Source organism: Siniperca chuatsi, linkage group LG2 (genome assembly GCF_020085105.1).
Source record: "Siniperca chuatsi isolate FFG_IHB_CAS linkage group LG2, ASM2008510v1, whole genome shotgun sequence".
Classification (NCBI taxonomy): domain Eukaryota; kingdom Metazoa; phylum Chordata; class Actinopteri; order Centrarchiformes; family Sinipercidae; genus Siniperca; species Siniperca chuatsi.
The window spans coordinates 6,981,258-6,995,371 of NC_058043.1; the positions used below are offsets into that span (position 1 = coordinate 6,981,258).

At 39.2% G+C, this 14,114-nt stretch overlaps 1 protein-coding gene across 2 annotated transcripts in view; it reads right to left on the reverse strand.

Annotated features, from left to right (window-relative positions):
* LOC122865028 (centromere protein P) overlaps positions 1 to 13,958 on the reverse strand; it is a 100,828-nt gene extending 86,870 nt beyond the window's left edge. For both annotated transcript variants that reach the window (XR_006375373.1, XM_044172943.1), the window contains exons 1-6: positions 13,785 to 13,958; positions 12,762 to 12,920; positions 12,414 to 12,568; positions 11,652 to 11,740; positions 9,158 to 9,246; positions 2,440 to 2,536 (exon numbers count right to left, since the gene is read on the reverse strand). Coding sequence is in view for 1 of the 2 variants with exons in the window: in XM_044172943.1 (XP_044028878.1) it covers positions 2,440 to 2,536; positions 9,158 to 9,246; positions 11,652 to 11,740; positions 12,414 to 12,568; positions 12,762 to 12,919 (588 nt within the window). In the remaining variant the exon portion in view is untranslated. The remainder of the gene's footprint in view (positions 1 to 2,439; positions 2,537 to 9,157; positions 9,247 to 11,651; positions 11,741 to 12,413; positions 12,569 to 12,761; positions 12,921 to 13,784) is intronic.
* Between the last annotated feature and the right edge of the window lie 156 nt (positions 13,959 to 14,114).

Sequence of the window (14,114 nt, forward strand, 5' to 3'; positions counted from 1 at the left end):
CTCCATCAGCATCAGAAACTTGTAGGAAAACACAAGCAGCCCAAGCTGAACCTACAAATGTACCTGCCACAGCTACACTGTATCCCCTTAACACAGAACTATACATTCATATCCACAGCCATAACAAACCTGAACAGAGAACAGCTATTCTCGTGGTCAAAGAATAAAAAACAAGCCCACATACAACTTAAACATCCACAAGACACTGGTAATGGCAGAGGTTCATAAAGACAGTTTAACGTCATTTTGTTTACTTTCAGTCCTATAATTGCAACTGCATTGAGGGTACAGCCTCAAATGTTGGAATCAGCAAATATGTCTACCGATAAACACCAAGAAATGTCAGTACAGAAATGTCAGACATGTTTGAGGTCATTTTGAAACAGTGTCTTCGTTACACTGCATGTCCACTAGAGAGCACAGTGAGTTTATTTTTACACTGTAAAATGTCCCGCTCAGTATGTACAGTCATCTTCATGACTTATCAAAATCTTTGTTTATGTTAAATCAAAAGGCAAATATCGACCAATGTATTGTTATAGAATGTTTTAAACTCTCAAATATAGATATGAACCTTAAGAATAGCATTAGAGTTATAGCTACCATTGTTAAGTTGTTGGTCCTTGCAGAGTGTTGAAACCAATACCGCCATCTTTAAGCCACACGACTAGCACAACAAACACTAACACTAAACACTAACCCCATGGCTGACTGAAGAGTCTGTGCATGTTGGTGTGTCTGTGTACAGAGACATTTAACACTAATATGTCCTCAATGGAGAAATGCCAATCAGTGATTGGCCACATGCTTGTAAATGTCTGTGGTTTATAACTGCTACGTAGCCAACCATCATCTGTAGTCCTACAGTGACTGGTTAATGTTGTGGTCTACCAGCAAGAAAAATGTTAAGATTTCTGGCCTGGATTGTATGTGAATTCTTTGTGATTTATATCTTTATTTGTTTATTCCTCTAAATACATGTTCATGTCTGTGTCATTAAAGCATGGAAATCAGCATACAAGGCACTGCCCACATTACAGCAGAATGGTTACAATGGGAATTACATTTTTCCATAATAACACTGAAGAAAATGCAACTAAAGCAAAATAAGAGTTTAGAGCACACAGGCCAGTATGGAAAATGTGGGTTAATCCTCCTTCAGCCCAGCCAACTTGGCAGAACATTACATTCTCCAAGTAAACAGGAGAATAGGTTCCATATTGCTTCTGCAGCTTGATTTACTATTTGACAGTTTACTGCTACCTTTTCAATAAAGTCCACCCTGACATTTACCATGCCCACACTAATTCACACCCACTGCCTTAACCTTTATTTTTACACTCTTTCATCAGCCTGAATATAAGCAGTTTACAAACAAACTATATTCATCATCGGCATTGAGCTGACAACCACCTTTTTCACAATATTTTCAGCCATTTAAAAAGGGACAACAGAAGAAAACCCACATACACAGGCTAAGGCTGGCACTATACTACAAATTAAATTAGATTTGTCATGTTTTCAGACAATGCCAGGAGATATCTACATATCTAGAATATCTAATATCTAGAATATCTATCGCATCTATCTATCGTATCTATCTGTCCAACCATTCAGCCATTCACCAAGCCTGAAAATTAAATGTTTCCAAAATTTCACCAGAATAACAGCATTGATAAGGATTTTCATACCTTGGTTTGGGAGCCCACATTCAGTTTCATGAAATAAACCCTTTAACCTCATTATCAGGCTTACATTGTTGGACTGCCAGACTGCTATGAAGATAGGGAGACACCATGTTTTAAGGCTTCAGTTGTATATTCATGCACCTACATTATTTTGACAACAAAGGCATTCTTTTTGAAAATACCTACAATGACAAAAAAAGTGAAAGTTCTACATAGTGCTAGAGTCCTGTGGGTCAGTAAAGGGTTGTCAAAGCAAAGTCACAGTAAGAATTTTACTTATGAAATATAAAACCTGAAGTCAGTCCCTTCTGAGCCACAAAGAGAAACCTTGTCCTTCTGGAGTGACCCTCTGACCTCTAAGTTGGACAAGACAACAAGGCTCCTCCAGTGATGGATGAGGGTGAAACCCAGCAGGGATCAAGCAGAGGTTAAAGATTAAATCCAATCTTTAAGTTCCCATTTTAGGTCTGTTTGCCCTCACACTGACTGATGGACCATCTGGTCTCCCCACTGAAAGAATTCAGGATGGACTGATGCATCTTGTCCACCACAAATGATGCAGAGATCTCATTGAGCAACAAGTCAAAAATGTTCCCTCATGTTTCCAGATTCATATATAAACAATTGGAAAAAAAGCTGTGGCAATCTCACTGGGCCAAAATATTGCCATGTTTCGAAAAATTGTGATCAGTGGTGTTAAACACATTGCGTAAGAGGAAGTTCATTACAGTGCAGGTTTGTCTTCACTTACCTGGAAGTGCTGGAAGGTTCTGCGCCGGTCATTACATCTGTCTGAGAAAGTCCTGAGAGTCCTGAAGAACAGCAGAAGATCCCTGCTCTCCTCTACCCTGAAATGACATTGAATGCATCATTAAAACATTTAAGGGAATATATTAGTTCTGCTCCCTCAAAGTTGATGATTTGAATCATCGATCAGTAAAGGTGTCACAACATACCCATAACAAAAATGTGACAATATGCACAATATTAAGTAATTGTGTTCAGACTCCCAAAATGTAAACATTTTTATTTGAATACAACTCATCCCAGAGGGTGATATTAAATGTAATCCATTAACACTGTGAACTATCAGAGGTCTCAACTGCAGCCCTACACTGCTGACAAGTGTATAGTATTAAAAAAGACTAACAAGGTTTCTACACACGAGGCGTAGTGTGAGCAGCACGTTAGCAGAGCAGCAGCTTCAGTCCTCCGTCTGTGTCTACACAGTTTGAGTTCAGCCACAATATTGAGTTTAGGTCACCCGTGTTTTGGCAGCACATAATCACTGTAGTTACGTACGATTGACTCGCTCTTGGAGCCAGCCTCAAGTGGTGATTCGAGGAACTGCAGTTTTTGGCACTTGGCTTCATTTTACAGCCCAGGAGGTTGCCACTTGGGCTGAACCACCTCCTGTGTAGACACGAGGTAAGAGTCTACAGCCACTCTAGTGATTCTGTGAAGCTGTACTTTGGGACAGCGTTGAGCTGAATGCTAACATGAATGACAATGTTAACATGCTGATATTTAGCAGGTATGTTTACCATGTTCACCAATTTAATTTAGTGTGTTAGCATGCTAACATATGCTAATTTGCAATAAAAACAAAGTACAGCTGAGATTGATGTAGTGTCATTAGTTATTTGGTCATAAACTAAAGTATTGGACCAAATTAAAATTTCCACCCACTGGTGGCACTTGAGGAAAGGTCGGGGGTCATCAAAGTCATTAGTCATACATTGTCTGGGAACCATGAATCTGTACAAAATTTAATAACAATCCATCTGGACTTAACTTCAGATGCTCTTTGAGCAACCTGAAGAAAACCAAAAAAGGAAACACTTTGTAATCAAGAATTTGCTTTTCATTCAACGATAAACACAAATACTTTAAACAAGTGACTCGTTATTATTCAGTTATGCTATCTGGACCAATACGCTATTTTAATATAAAGTACAATTAACAAAGGGTCAGCCTTCACTGCAGAAGGTTCAATTTGAACGACTTTTGTTTCATTATTCCAAAGTTATGGACAAAAAGCAGGCAAGAAATCTATCTTGATGAACTGACTTAGTGACTTAAATTAGGAACAGAATAAAAGTTTCTTTAAAAAAGTTTTATAATTAAAACGATATGTCCAAAAAGCATAACCTTGTTGTATCTCCAAATGTTCTACCATTCATAAAAAAAAAAAAAACAAGCAGAGCAAATCCTGGACTACCCACCCAAAAACTGCAGAAGGTAGGTTACAAAAAGGTCCTTCCTTATATACACAGTATGGTGTATAACACAATGGCAATAGCACAGAAAATAATCTGTGTTTTGGACTCGTTCGCTCTGTCTGAGTGAGCCTGGGACATTCTGTGAAAGTTTTCCATGGGGGCCCGGGGCTAGACGGCAGACGGGTGAAGTTTCCAGACGACTGTTATTCCACACAGAGCTGATGGAAACATGGCAGCACCCTCCCATATAATGGAGCACTACCAAAAAGACAGAGAGAGAGAGAGAGAGAGAGAGAGAGAGAGAGAGAGAGAGAGAGAGAGAGAGAGAGAGAGAGAGAGAGAGAGAGAGAGAGAGAGAGAGAGAGAGAGAGAGAGAGAGAGAGAGAGATCCCTGGTTTGATATTGTTGTATTGAACTGATTTGGTCCTTCTAGCTCTGAATGATGCAGTTTGATTAAATCTTCAGTGTAGAACCAATTAAACCATAATGGTTGTAAATGCAAAAACATTAATGAGATCTAATGAGATGTGTGGACTTGGAAAATTTTATTGGCTTTAGTTCATCATCCCAAAGAAGCAGTAAAAATGTGTTTGCAGCACATGGGGGGGGGAAATCTAATTAAACCAAACACTGACTAGAATAATTGATGGTTTTATATTATACTCTGTGGATACATTTTGGTTGGGGATACATTTTAGGGCTGTTGGAATGATGAGAAAACAAGATAAGATTTGGTGTTGCGATTATCTCTTTAGCACAACTTTGTATTAATGAAGAGAACAACAAGCTTAGTTTTCTGACAGGAAAATAGGTATGCAAGAGATCAGAGTAACAGTGCATTTAAGGAAAGGCCCCGCTGCAGTACAAGGCACAGCCTGTTGTGTTTATACACTGTGAATTTTGTATTTGGACAGATTCTAAACCTATTTCTACTTTCAAACAGTAGTTTGAATAAAACAGACAGATCAACATCTCTTGGAGACCAACAGGAGCGAGATATATTAACAATTACTGACCAAATTACTATAATATTTGCTTTGGATGTTCATGGTCCCCAGAAGATCCTAATGTTCTATTAACCTCTAGATTTTTTAGCCTCATAATCAGCCCTGTCAACTTATCCGCCAACATTGTTTCCAGTCGACACAGAAGCTGTGGTAGCGGGTGGTAGGAGCAGTTAACTTAACCTTTGTCATGTCTATTGAACAAATACGTTGATTTAAGATTTGTTATTTCTATAAGTAGAGTTACACAACCTGTACAGCTGCAAACAACTCATCCACACTCGTCATCATTTTTGTGGCAATTTTTCTGACTCTGACACGGGAAGATGACTTCCCTAATCTTTATCCTGCCAAAGCTCGGATTGGCTCGAATGTTTTTCCAACGGGGTAAACAGCCATTAATGAGCACAACACCACCAGAAAATCTGAGATGTGAGCTGTAATTCCTGGATCTGCATCACTTTTGAGTCAAGTTGGTCACTTTATCATACATATTAAATGCCAGAATCTAATGGGTAGATTGCCATAAAATTTACTGATCACATTCATGTTCCCAGAAGATGAATCCTTTGATAGACTCCATGTCCTTAAAATAATTGAATATTGCAGCCCGACCCACAAAAATCTGTCATCTGTAAATCTGAAATCCAATTTTTTTATGACTACAGCAAAACTAGTTTACTTACACTATACAAAATACATGAATGTATACTGTAAGAATTGCCATGTCTTTAAAGCAACAGCTGTAAATCTTCCTTTTAGCTTCAGAGCTGACTGATATCTCCTGCTGCTGTCCTGACCTCAGCACAATTTGGCCTCACACTATCAGCCTGGCTTAGACCGGGAAACACAAACTGTACTTCAGAAACCCAACAGCTTGGCTCAGTGTTTCTTCAACTACAGGCTGAGAGTCAAAATGGTTCATGGATCAGTTGGCTTGGATCCCCACATGACAACAGCAGCGCTGTATTTTAATGGCAGAGGTTCATAAGGAAATTTGACATAATCCAATCTGCCTTGAATCCTCTAAGCCCATCCCACAATGCACTGCATCAACAGCGTTTCCACATCGCAGTCACTTGCTGACTGTTTGGCTACAAGAGTTTTCAACTGTTTTGATAATAAATAGTTGGATAAAAGTGAGACTACGTCTACACTAAGCCATTTAATTTTTAAAAGGCTTTTTCATGTGAAAACAATGTGAGTCCACACTGGAGTTTTCAGTCCCATCCTATTCTCTGTGATCACCTATACTGTGTGTTTATACAGTCGAATTCACCATTTAGTTGTTTTCATTTACACATTTTTTCACATTCGTTTCTTTTCAACTGAAAAATATGAAAGTGATTTAACTGCAGCTCATAAATACTACGTGTTAACCAGGCAGTCATTCCCAAGCTGCTGCACAGTGCTGATAAAATCATTACTTTATGATCACAACGTCTGACAAAATCAACATGAACATAAATTTAGGCTTCAAGTTTATTTTTTTCAGTCTTACACATGTAACTACAGTGATTCTGACTTGGACTGTGAGAACAGCCAAAATGCAGATGCCCACACAACAGTAATGTGGCTGGACACATCTGGCGTGACATTGACAGAGGACTGAAGCTGAGCTGACATGTTGCTTTTACTATGCAGCCTGTGTAGCCACAGTGTTACTTTGATTACTAACAAAGTTAAGAAACCACTTCAGTGAGACAGGAGGACAGATGTGGAAACGACATGTGTCAGCTAAATAAAAATAACTAATAAAAATCAGTGTCAGTGTTTATCTTTAATAGTTTAGCCCAGCTTGATTTAAGAAAGATCATCAGTCTGATTTGGACTGTAATCTCTCTCTCTCTCTCTCTCTCTCTCTCTCTCTCTCTCTCTCTCTCTCTCTCTCTCTCTCTCTCTCTCTCTCTCTCTCTCTCTCTCTCTCTCTCTCTCTCTCTCTCTCTCTCTCTCTCTCTCTCTCTCTCTCTCTCTCTCTCTCTCTCTCTCTCTCTCTACTCTCTCTCTCTCTCTCTCTCTCTCTCTCACAGAGTCACACAGTCACACACTTGGACACACAGAGAGAAGGCAGTCAGTGAGAAGGCAGCAGTGTGTCAGAATCATTATCTCCAGTATTTTTCCATCTGTTGTTTGCCAGATTCTGCAGACTGGACCATACAATCCAGATGTGGTTTGGCCTCACATATAGAGCAAATCAGACTTCTGCTCGGTGGTGCTGATCCACTGACAGAACAGACGCTTTCTGGCAGACTGTGGTTATCAGGACAGAAAATGCACCTGAGCACATTAACACAACACATTTAGTTTATATAGACACAACTGAGAGATCTTCACTTGGATCCAACAGGAGTCAAGAACAAAGCAGGTGCTCCTGATGCTCAGGTGAATACTGTCAGCAAGACTGAGACTGGGGTTCACCACAGATTCAAGGCAAACTGCTTTCTGTTGCATGCCAAAACAAAATATATAAATTGTGTATTGTCAGCTCTGGTTATTAAAACAATAACCAGAACTGACACAAGCAAAGGCCACTGGATGCGACAACATGGTGGGGAAATGTATTGATTCTTCAATGCAGTGATTCTCTCTTGAAAGATTCAGCATTTGTGCTGACATTTGACATTTTTTTAAATAGTGCTATAAGAATACATTTTTTACAGTACAAATGAGCAGCTACAATATTAAAGACAAATAGAACAAAAAAGATTAGGCAAATGGTTTAACTCTGTTGAAGGCTGTTCCGTTTTAAAGCCCCTGACAACTTTTCAGATCTTTACTAGTAGTATTTCTATTCTAGGAACTGCATACAATTTTTTTTCCCCACTGTCAATATAATCACATAGATTCATGTTGGCATATGCTGTTAATACTGGTGATTTTTATGACAAAATTAATATTTGGTTCAGTCAAATTCTCTGGCCCCTCCCTTGCTGTGATGTAATAGGCAAAACTCTGGGATTTAAAAAGCACCTGGTAGGAAACAAATACTGACCAAAGCTCATTAGTTTAGACATTACAGCCACAGCAGGAAAATAACAGGTGTAACTAATATTAATGATGGCTGTGCTCCATTTGCAGGCAGGTGTACCAGTAAGCCAGCACACCTGAATGGAATGCAGCCATTATGAATGTAATGAGTTACACCTGTGTTTGACAAGTCAAAATGTCTGCCGTGAGAAAGGCTTGTTGTTTGTGAGTAAAGAGCAGACAGAGTGAGAACAAGTGGATGTGAGAGTGAGGAAGTTCAGCTGGAGTTCAGCCACAGTTTATAATTTGACATCTTCTACTTTAATAAACACTTGAGTTGACCTAAGCAGGCAGCTTCATCCTGACAGGAATAATATCCAATAATATATATGCAGAGTTGGACTGAGCAGAGCAGTGTAAATAAATGACAAACTGACTGGCCGCTGGGTTTCAATCCAAGCACACCAGTTAACCTGATAGCTGATTCACATGCTGTAATGAACTTGTGGCTGCTGACCCATGTGAGAATATACCACATGGCCTAAAATATGTGGACACCTCAACATTACAGCAATATGTGATAGTTGAACATGTGATTCCAAAACCATGGGCATTAACCTGCTGCTCTAACAGCCTCCACTCATCAGGCTATCTGGCTGCAGGGATTTTCTCCCATCCAGCTGCAAGAGCATTAGTGAGGTCCAACACTGATGTTGGGAGATAAGGTCTGGCCCAACAGTCGGCAATAAATTTCATCCCAAAGGTGTTGGATGGGGTTGAGATCAGGGCTCAAACTGCAACATCACTGTTATAGACTATTTACACTCTGTAATCGCTTGCTTAATATTTATTTATTACTTTCAGTGGACATGACATCACATCAGGTTCAGTACTGAGTGTGGGCAGATTTTAGGAGGTTGAGGGTCAGTTAGTTAAACTGGTTCTGATTTTGGATCAGAAATTAATGTAATCAGTCTGTTAAATAGACTACAGATGCATTTTTACACAATTTTTTGATCAATGTTGATTACAACAAGTAATCAATCATCATTAAAAAGGTAAATTATAAGCTTGAGAAATCTTGAAAAACCTGACTACCATCACCTAGAGGTTGATCACTCTGAAAAGCTTTGCTGTTGAAGAAAAGGTTCATTCCAGATACACGCGACAACTCACAGATCATTGGAGATGATGCGGCAGAACTCCACGGGGAGGAAGAGTGGGTACGATTTTTTTCCACATCAGCTTAACATCAATCTGCAGTGTTAGTTCTTACCCAGATAGAAAACTGCTGAAGTTCTGCAGGTCACTGGCATCCATGACCACGTTCAGATCACTGATCTTCCTCTCAGACCTCTGACCCACCTGCAGGACAAACACACCATCAATTACTCAGTTAAAAAATAATAATAATACTGAGTCACTTAGTCAATGCAGTGATGAATGATAATGTGTTATCAAATGAAGCCAGTTTTGAAAAGAGAAGACTGTAGAGTAAGCAGGAACAGACATCCAGAGCTGCTTTTTCACAGAGCCAGGCAAACCGTTTCCCCCTGCTTCCAGTTTTTATGTTAAGCTAGGCAAACCATGTCCTGACTCCAGCTCCGTACTTAAAGGTCCAGTGTGTAACATTTAGGAGTAGCTATTGGCAGAAATGGAATATGATATTTATAAGTATGTTTTCATTAGTGTATAATCACCTGAAAATAAGAATTGTTGTGTTTTCATTACCTTAGAATGAGCCGTTATCTACATAGGGAGCGGGTCCCCTTCCACAGAAGCCGCCATGTTGCACCGTCATGTTTCTACAGTAGCCCAGAACAGACAAACCAATCACTGGCTCTAAATTGGGCCTTTCGCGTTTCTCTTTTCTCGAGTTTCGCAGCCACCATAGTTTCTCCTACACACTTGGAACTGGGGTGTGTGTGATCCGAGCGGTATTCAAATGGTTGCAAACTGCAATTTCACCACTAGATGCCACTAAATCCTACATACCAGACCTTTAACACACAGACATGAGACTGATATCCATCTGAACATCTCATTCTCAGGAAGAAAGAGAATAAGCATGTTTCCCCAAAATGTTGAACTATTCATTTAAACATCCATCTCCATGTTAAGGAGAAAGGTGTTCTATATTTGGGGAGCCATATAATATATCTGTGAATGGTTTCGAAAGGGTTACACCACTAACAAAACATTTTTAAGGTTACTGGAAGTTGTATTAGCTCACATCATGTTGCAATAAAAAATGTAAGTATTAATCAAAATATAATAAAGGGTAAGAAGAGTGTGTGTTTACAAAATGACTCACTACAAAACCAAATAATTAATTTCTTTATCAAAACAAGTGAAAACTTCAGTTTAATGACACTTCATGAGCCAGGGGAGCCAGGAGTGATTCAACGAAACCAGCTGTTCTGGTGTTTAATCCAGAATGAAAACCAGAAGACTGTTGGACCTACATGAAGCAGGTTTACAGATCACAATACAGAATCTCCCTATAAGAAAATTACAATTACTGTTGACTTTACATATACAGTATCGGCTGATGTTGAGGGTCAACCATCATTTTAGTTCATCTTGAAAAACGTATTCTTTGATCAGATAGTTCCTGATTTAAATCATAATTGTGCCAGTTGTTTTAGACTGTACATTATTTAGAGATCATGTATGTCTGATGTCTGATTGGATGATGCTTAAGACCTGACAGTGATTTTCTTTGTTCTTGAGTGTTTTGCGTGTCTGACAGCTGCTGCTGAGGTCTGAGGAGCTGCTAAAATCTAAACTGTGCACTTGATGCCTCATCAGTGAACCACTGAACATGGTCCTCTGTTGCCCTCTGCTGGCTGGACACAGCACCAGCACCCAATTACACAGTCAACAAAGGTGCTTTCAGTGTGTTACCAGAACCATTTTCAACATGCCTTTTGTCTCTCTAAAAATGTGTTTTGTGTAAATCCACAGATTTCTAGACTAGACCTAGAGTCTAAAATGTGCTGGATCCAAAAATGTGTGTGAATGAAAAGAAACAGCACCGTCAATCTTTGCTTGACCAAAAGCATACAATAAATTGTGCGTAAGCAAAGGACACGAGTGTGTGAATGCTTAGCTCTTCAATACCGCTGCTGAGTTTAATCCACATTTTTACTAATACTGTGGAAAATATTATAATTTTATTGAGACTGAGGTTTTGGCTGGAGTTTTGTTTGATGACCAAACTTGATCTTGAAAAGGAGACATAAAATATTATAAAGAGCAGAAAAACATTAGATGCTTTGCTTAGTTGATATTAGATGGGTACTAGCAGATGGACACAGAGATAGTTAGTTGAAAAGGACACAGAAATTAAAAGGAGAAGTTGGATGAACTGTGTAAATCTGGAAAACACTAAAAACCAGACTACAGTCTGAAAACAAGAACGGAGAGAAATTGATTGAATCCACAAACGTTTATATGCTATCTGGGACTAGATTCCATAAATATGGAAACTAGAAAAGGCAACATTTTCTGAAAACATTTGACATTTGACTGATCTTACTTTAGCTGAAACATGGTGCTTCAATGCATTCAGAAAGGCAAATTTTAGCCTTTCTGAATGTATTGAAGCTTAATTTTAAGCATCAACCAACTCCCTTTGTCAGGTGCCTTGGCGAGGGGGTGACAGAGGGAACATCTTTATCAACCAACAGCAATGGTGGCCACAGTGGGGTTTGGACCAGAGTCCCCTGTCTCTTCAACAGATTTTTTCATGAAATGAAATGACTCACCGTGACCTCAGAGAGCTGGAACTCCACCTGAAAGACTAGTTCAGAGCAGTGGCCTGATACACAAAGCTGCTGGACCAGCTTCCCGCCACCTAGACACACACACACTGGTGTAAGTACATTATGACATTGCAAGGGACCCATTTAAAAGTGCTCTGTGGAGTTTTCTTGTAAACAAACAAAAGTTAGGTTTACATCCAGTGTTTCTCACCACAATGCATTTTTGTGTCTTGAGGTCTAACAAAAGTGTTGAATGTATTTCTTTCCTCATAAAAAAGTTTTGCAAAGCAGGTGTTTTAAATATTTTAAATCTTGTATTGTTTACATCCATGTACATGTTAGCAGTCTTCTTCTTCCCTTCCTTTGTTGGCACATTTTGTGGCGCGTTATCGCTGCCAACTGTCGATCAGTGGAATAGTGTGAAACCAACAGGATGTGATTCACGATTCGGACTCTTCAAAACATTGCTCCATAACATTGCTAGTGGTCAACAACTCCACATGGTACCTTTAACATCACAAAACATTTTTTTGATATTTGGCCATGATAGTAATAAGCATGGAAACACAGTACTAAACTGTAGTAACGCTATGGGTAAACAATAGGAACAATATACTGTACATATGAAGAATTAGGGCTGCAACTAATGATTATTTTGAACAATTAATCTGCTGGTTATTGTCCTGATTCATTGATTAATAATTGTATCTATAAAACCTCAGAAAACAGAGAAGGCTGTGGATTCAGACAGTGCTGTACTCTTACTGCTTTGCAGAGTCTTTGTGGTGCAGCTGTTCAGACTGATGCCATTCATCTGTGTCTGCTGCTTCAGGTCCTCCTCCAGCTCCTCCACCTCCTCCTTCAGCCTGAACAGCACCTTCTCCTTCCCTCCTCCTTGTCTCTGTCCACATATATATGACCTGTGGAGACAGACAACGGACTGTTCATTTACAGCACTTCAATTTACCATTTTCTACTTAACCACATGCCTCTGCACCACCTGGGTGTAATAGTAAGTTCAACAGGGAAAGATGTAAAGTTGGATGCTACAGGCTGAAAAGTGAAAAAGTGTGTGAGAGAGATTTAAAAATGAAGAATAAAAATGAAACTCACATGGCATCCTGCATTTGTCCTCTGAAGTGGAAAGTTATTTCCTTGTGGTTGTCCTGCTGTTGGTGCTGCAATGCTGCAACTTCAGCCTGGAGACACTCAATCTGAGCCTCCAGCACCCTCACCTCCTCAGTATTCTCCTCGCTCATCTTCTCCTCCATCCTGAAGGACAAACACAGACTGATTCAATAAAATAAATAAAAAACATTTAAAAGTTTCCATGGGTGAAGAGGGCAGCATAAAAGCACTGGTACACCAATGAATACAATACAAACAACATAAACAGGCTAATAAGACAACTGTCACAAACGGGCAGGGCACAAAATTAGCACCAGCCACCAGCCAAATGCTGGTAAAATATGCAAGTGGCTGGTAGATTTGCTTCACTCACCAGGGGGAAACAAACAATGGAAATCTATTGCGTGGCTTGTAAAATTTGAACATTCACTAGCCATTTGGCCGGTGGACAAAAAAGTTAATTTTGCACCTTGCAAAATGGTTTAAATAATATACTATATGCAGGATGTGAAAGGATACTATTTGAGACTTGATTGTTTACAGTAAAGCTACTGATGAAGACGCGTGATGAGAAAATACTGACGGAGTGAAAAAGACAAAGTTAATATGGGACCACCCAGCATTAAAAAGGTTGTGATTTTAAGTCTGTTAACTAGGTTATAAATTATAAATAGAGAGGCCGTTTTCCCATTGTGTTTAAGTATGAATGCACTTCCCACCACCTCAACGCGTGGCTGAATTATAAAAGAAATACACTGTCAAAAGGGTTAAGCTGGGTTACGTTAATTTTATTCACAGCAGTTGTCAAATCTAGCTAGCTAAAATGACGATAATGACTTTAGCAAAACAATTACACTAGGCGAAGTTAGACTGACTGTCGTGTCTAAAGTTAACTTCGTCTCCGTTATAATATCGAATTATTTAAATAATTGTTACTTTAAAGTACTAAATCCACAGATATAAAAGAGTGTTATTCATTTTATGGAAAAAGTAAACACTTTTCCTCACCTGATTGCTTCTTCGCCCTGACAACCAAAACAGTTTGGAGCCTCGCGCCCTCTGGACCATACCACTTTTCACGTGTCGGAGGGGGAATAAACTGTTTCTGTGATGAAGTGTCAGACAGTGTGCCTTTCTGTAGGTACAAACTGCAAATGTTTATAGAGATGTATTGTAAAAGTACAAATTAGCGCTTCATTATTGCTAATAGACACGAAACAAAAACCTGTCAGAGCTGGAAGTTGTGAGACTCCCCTCTACATAGAAAGCCGTATCTGTATAGTCGCAGATGTTTGTAATCGAGAATGATTACTACGGGTTTGAGCTAATCAATATAAA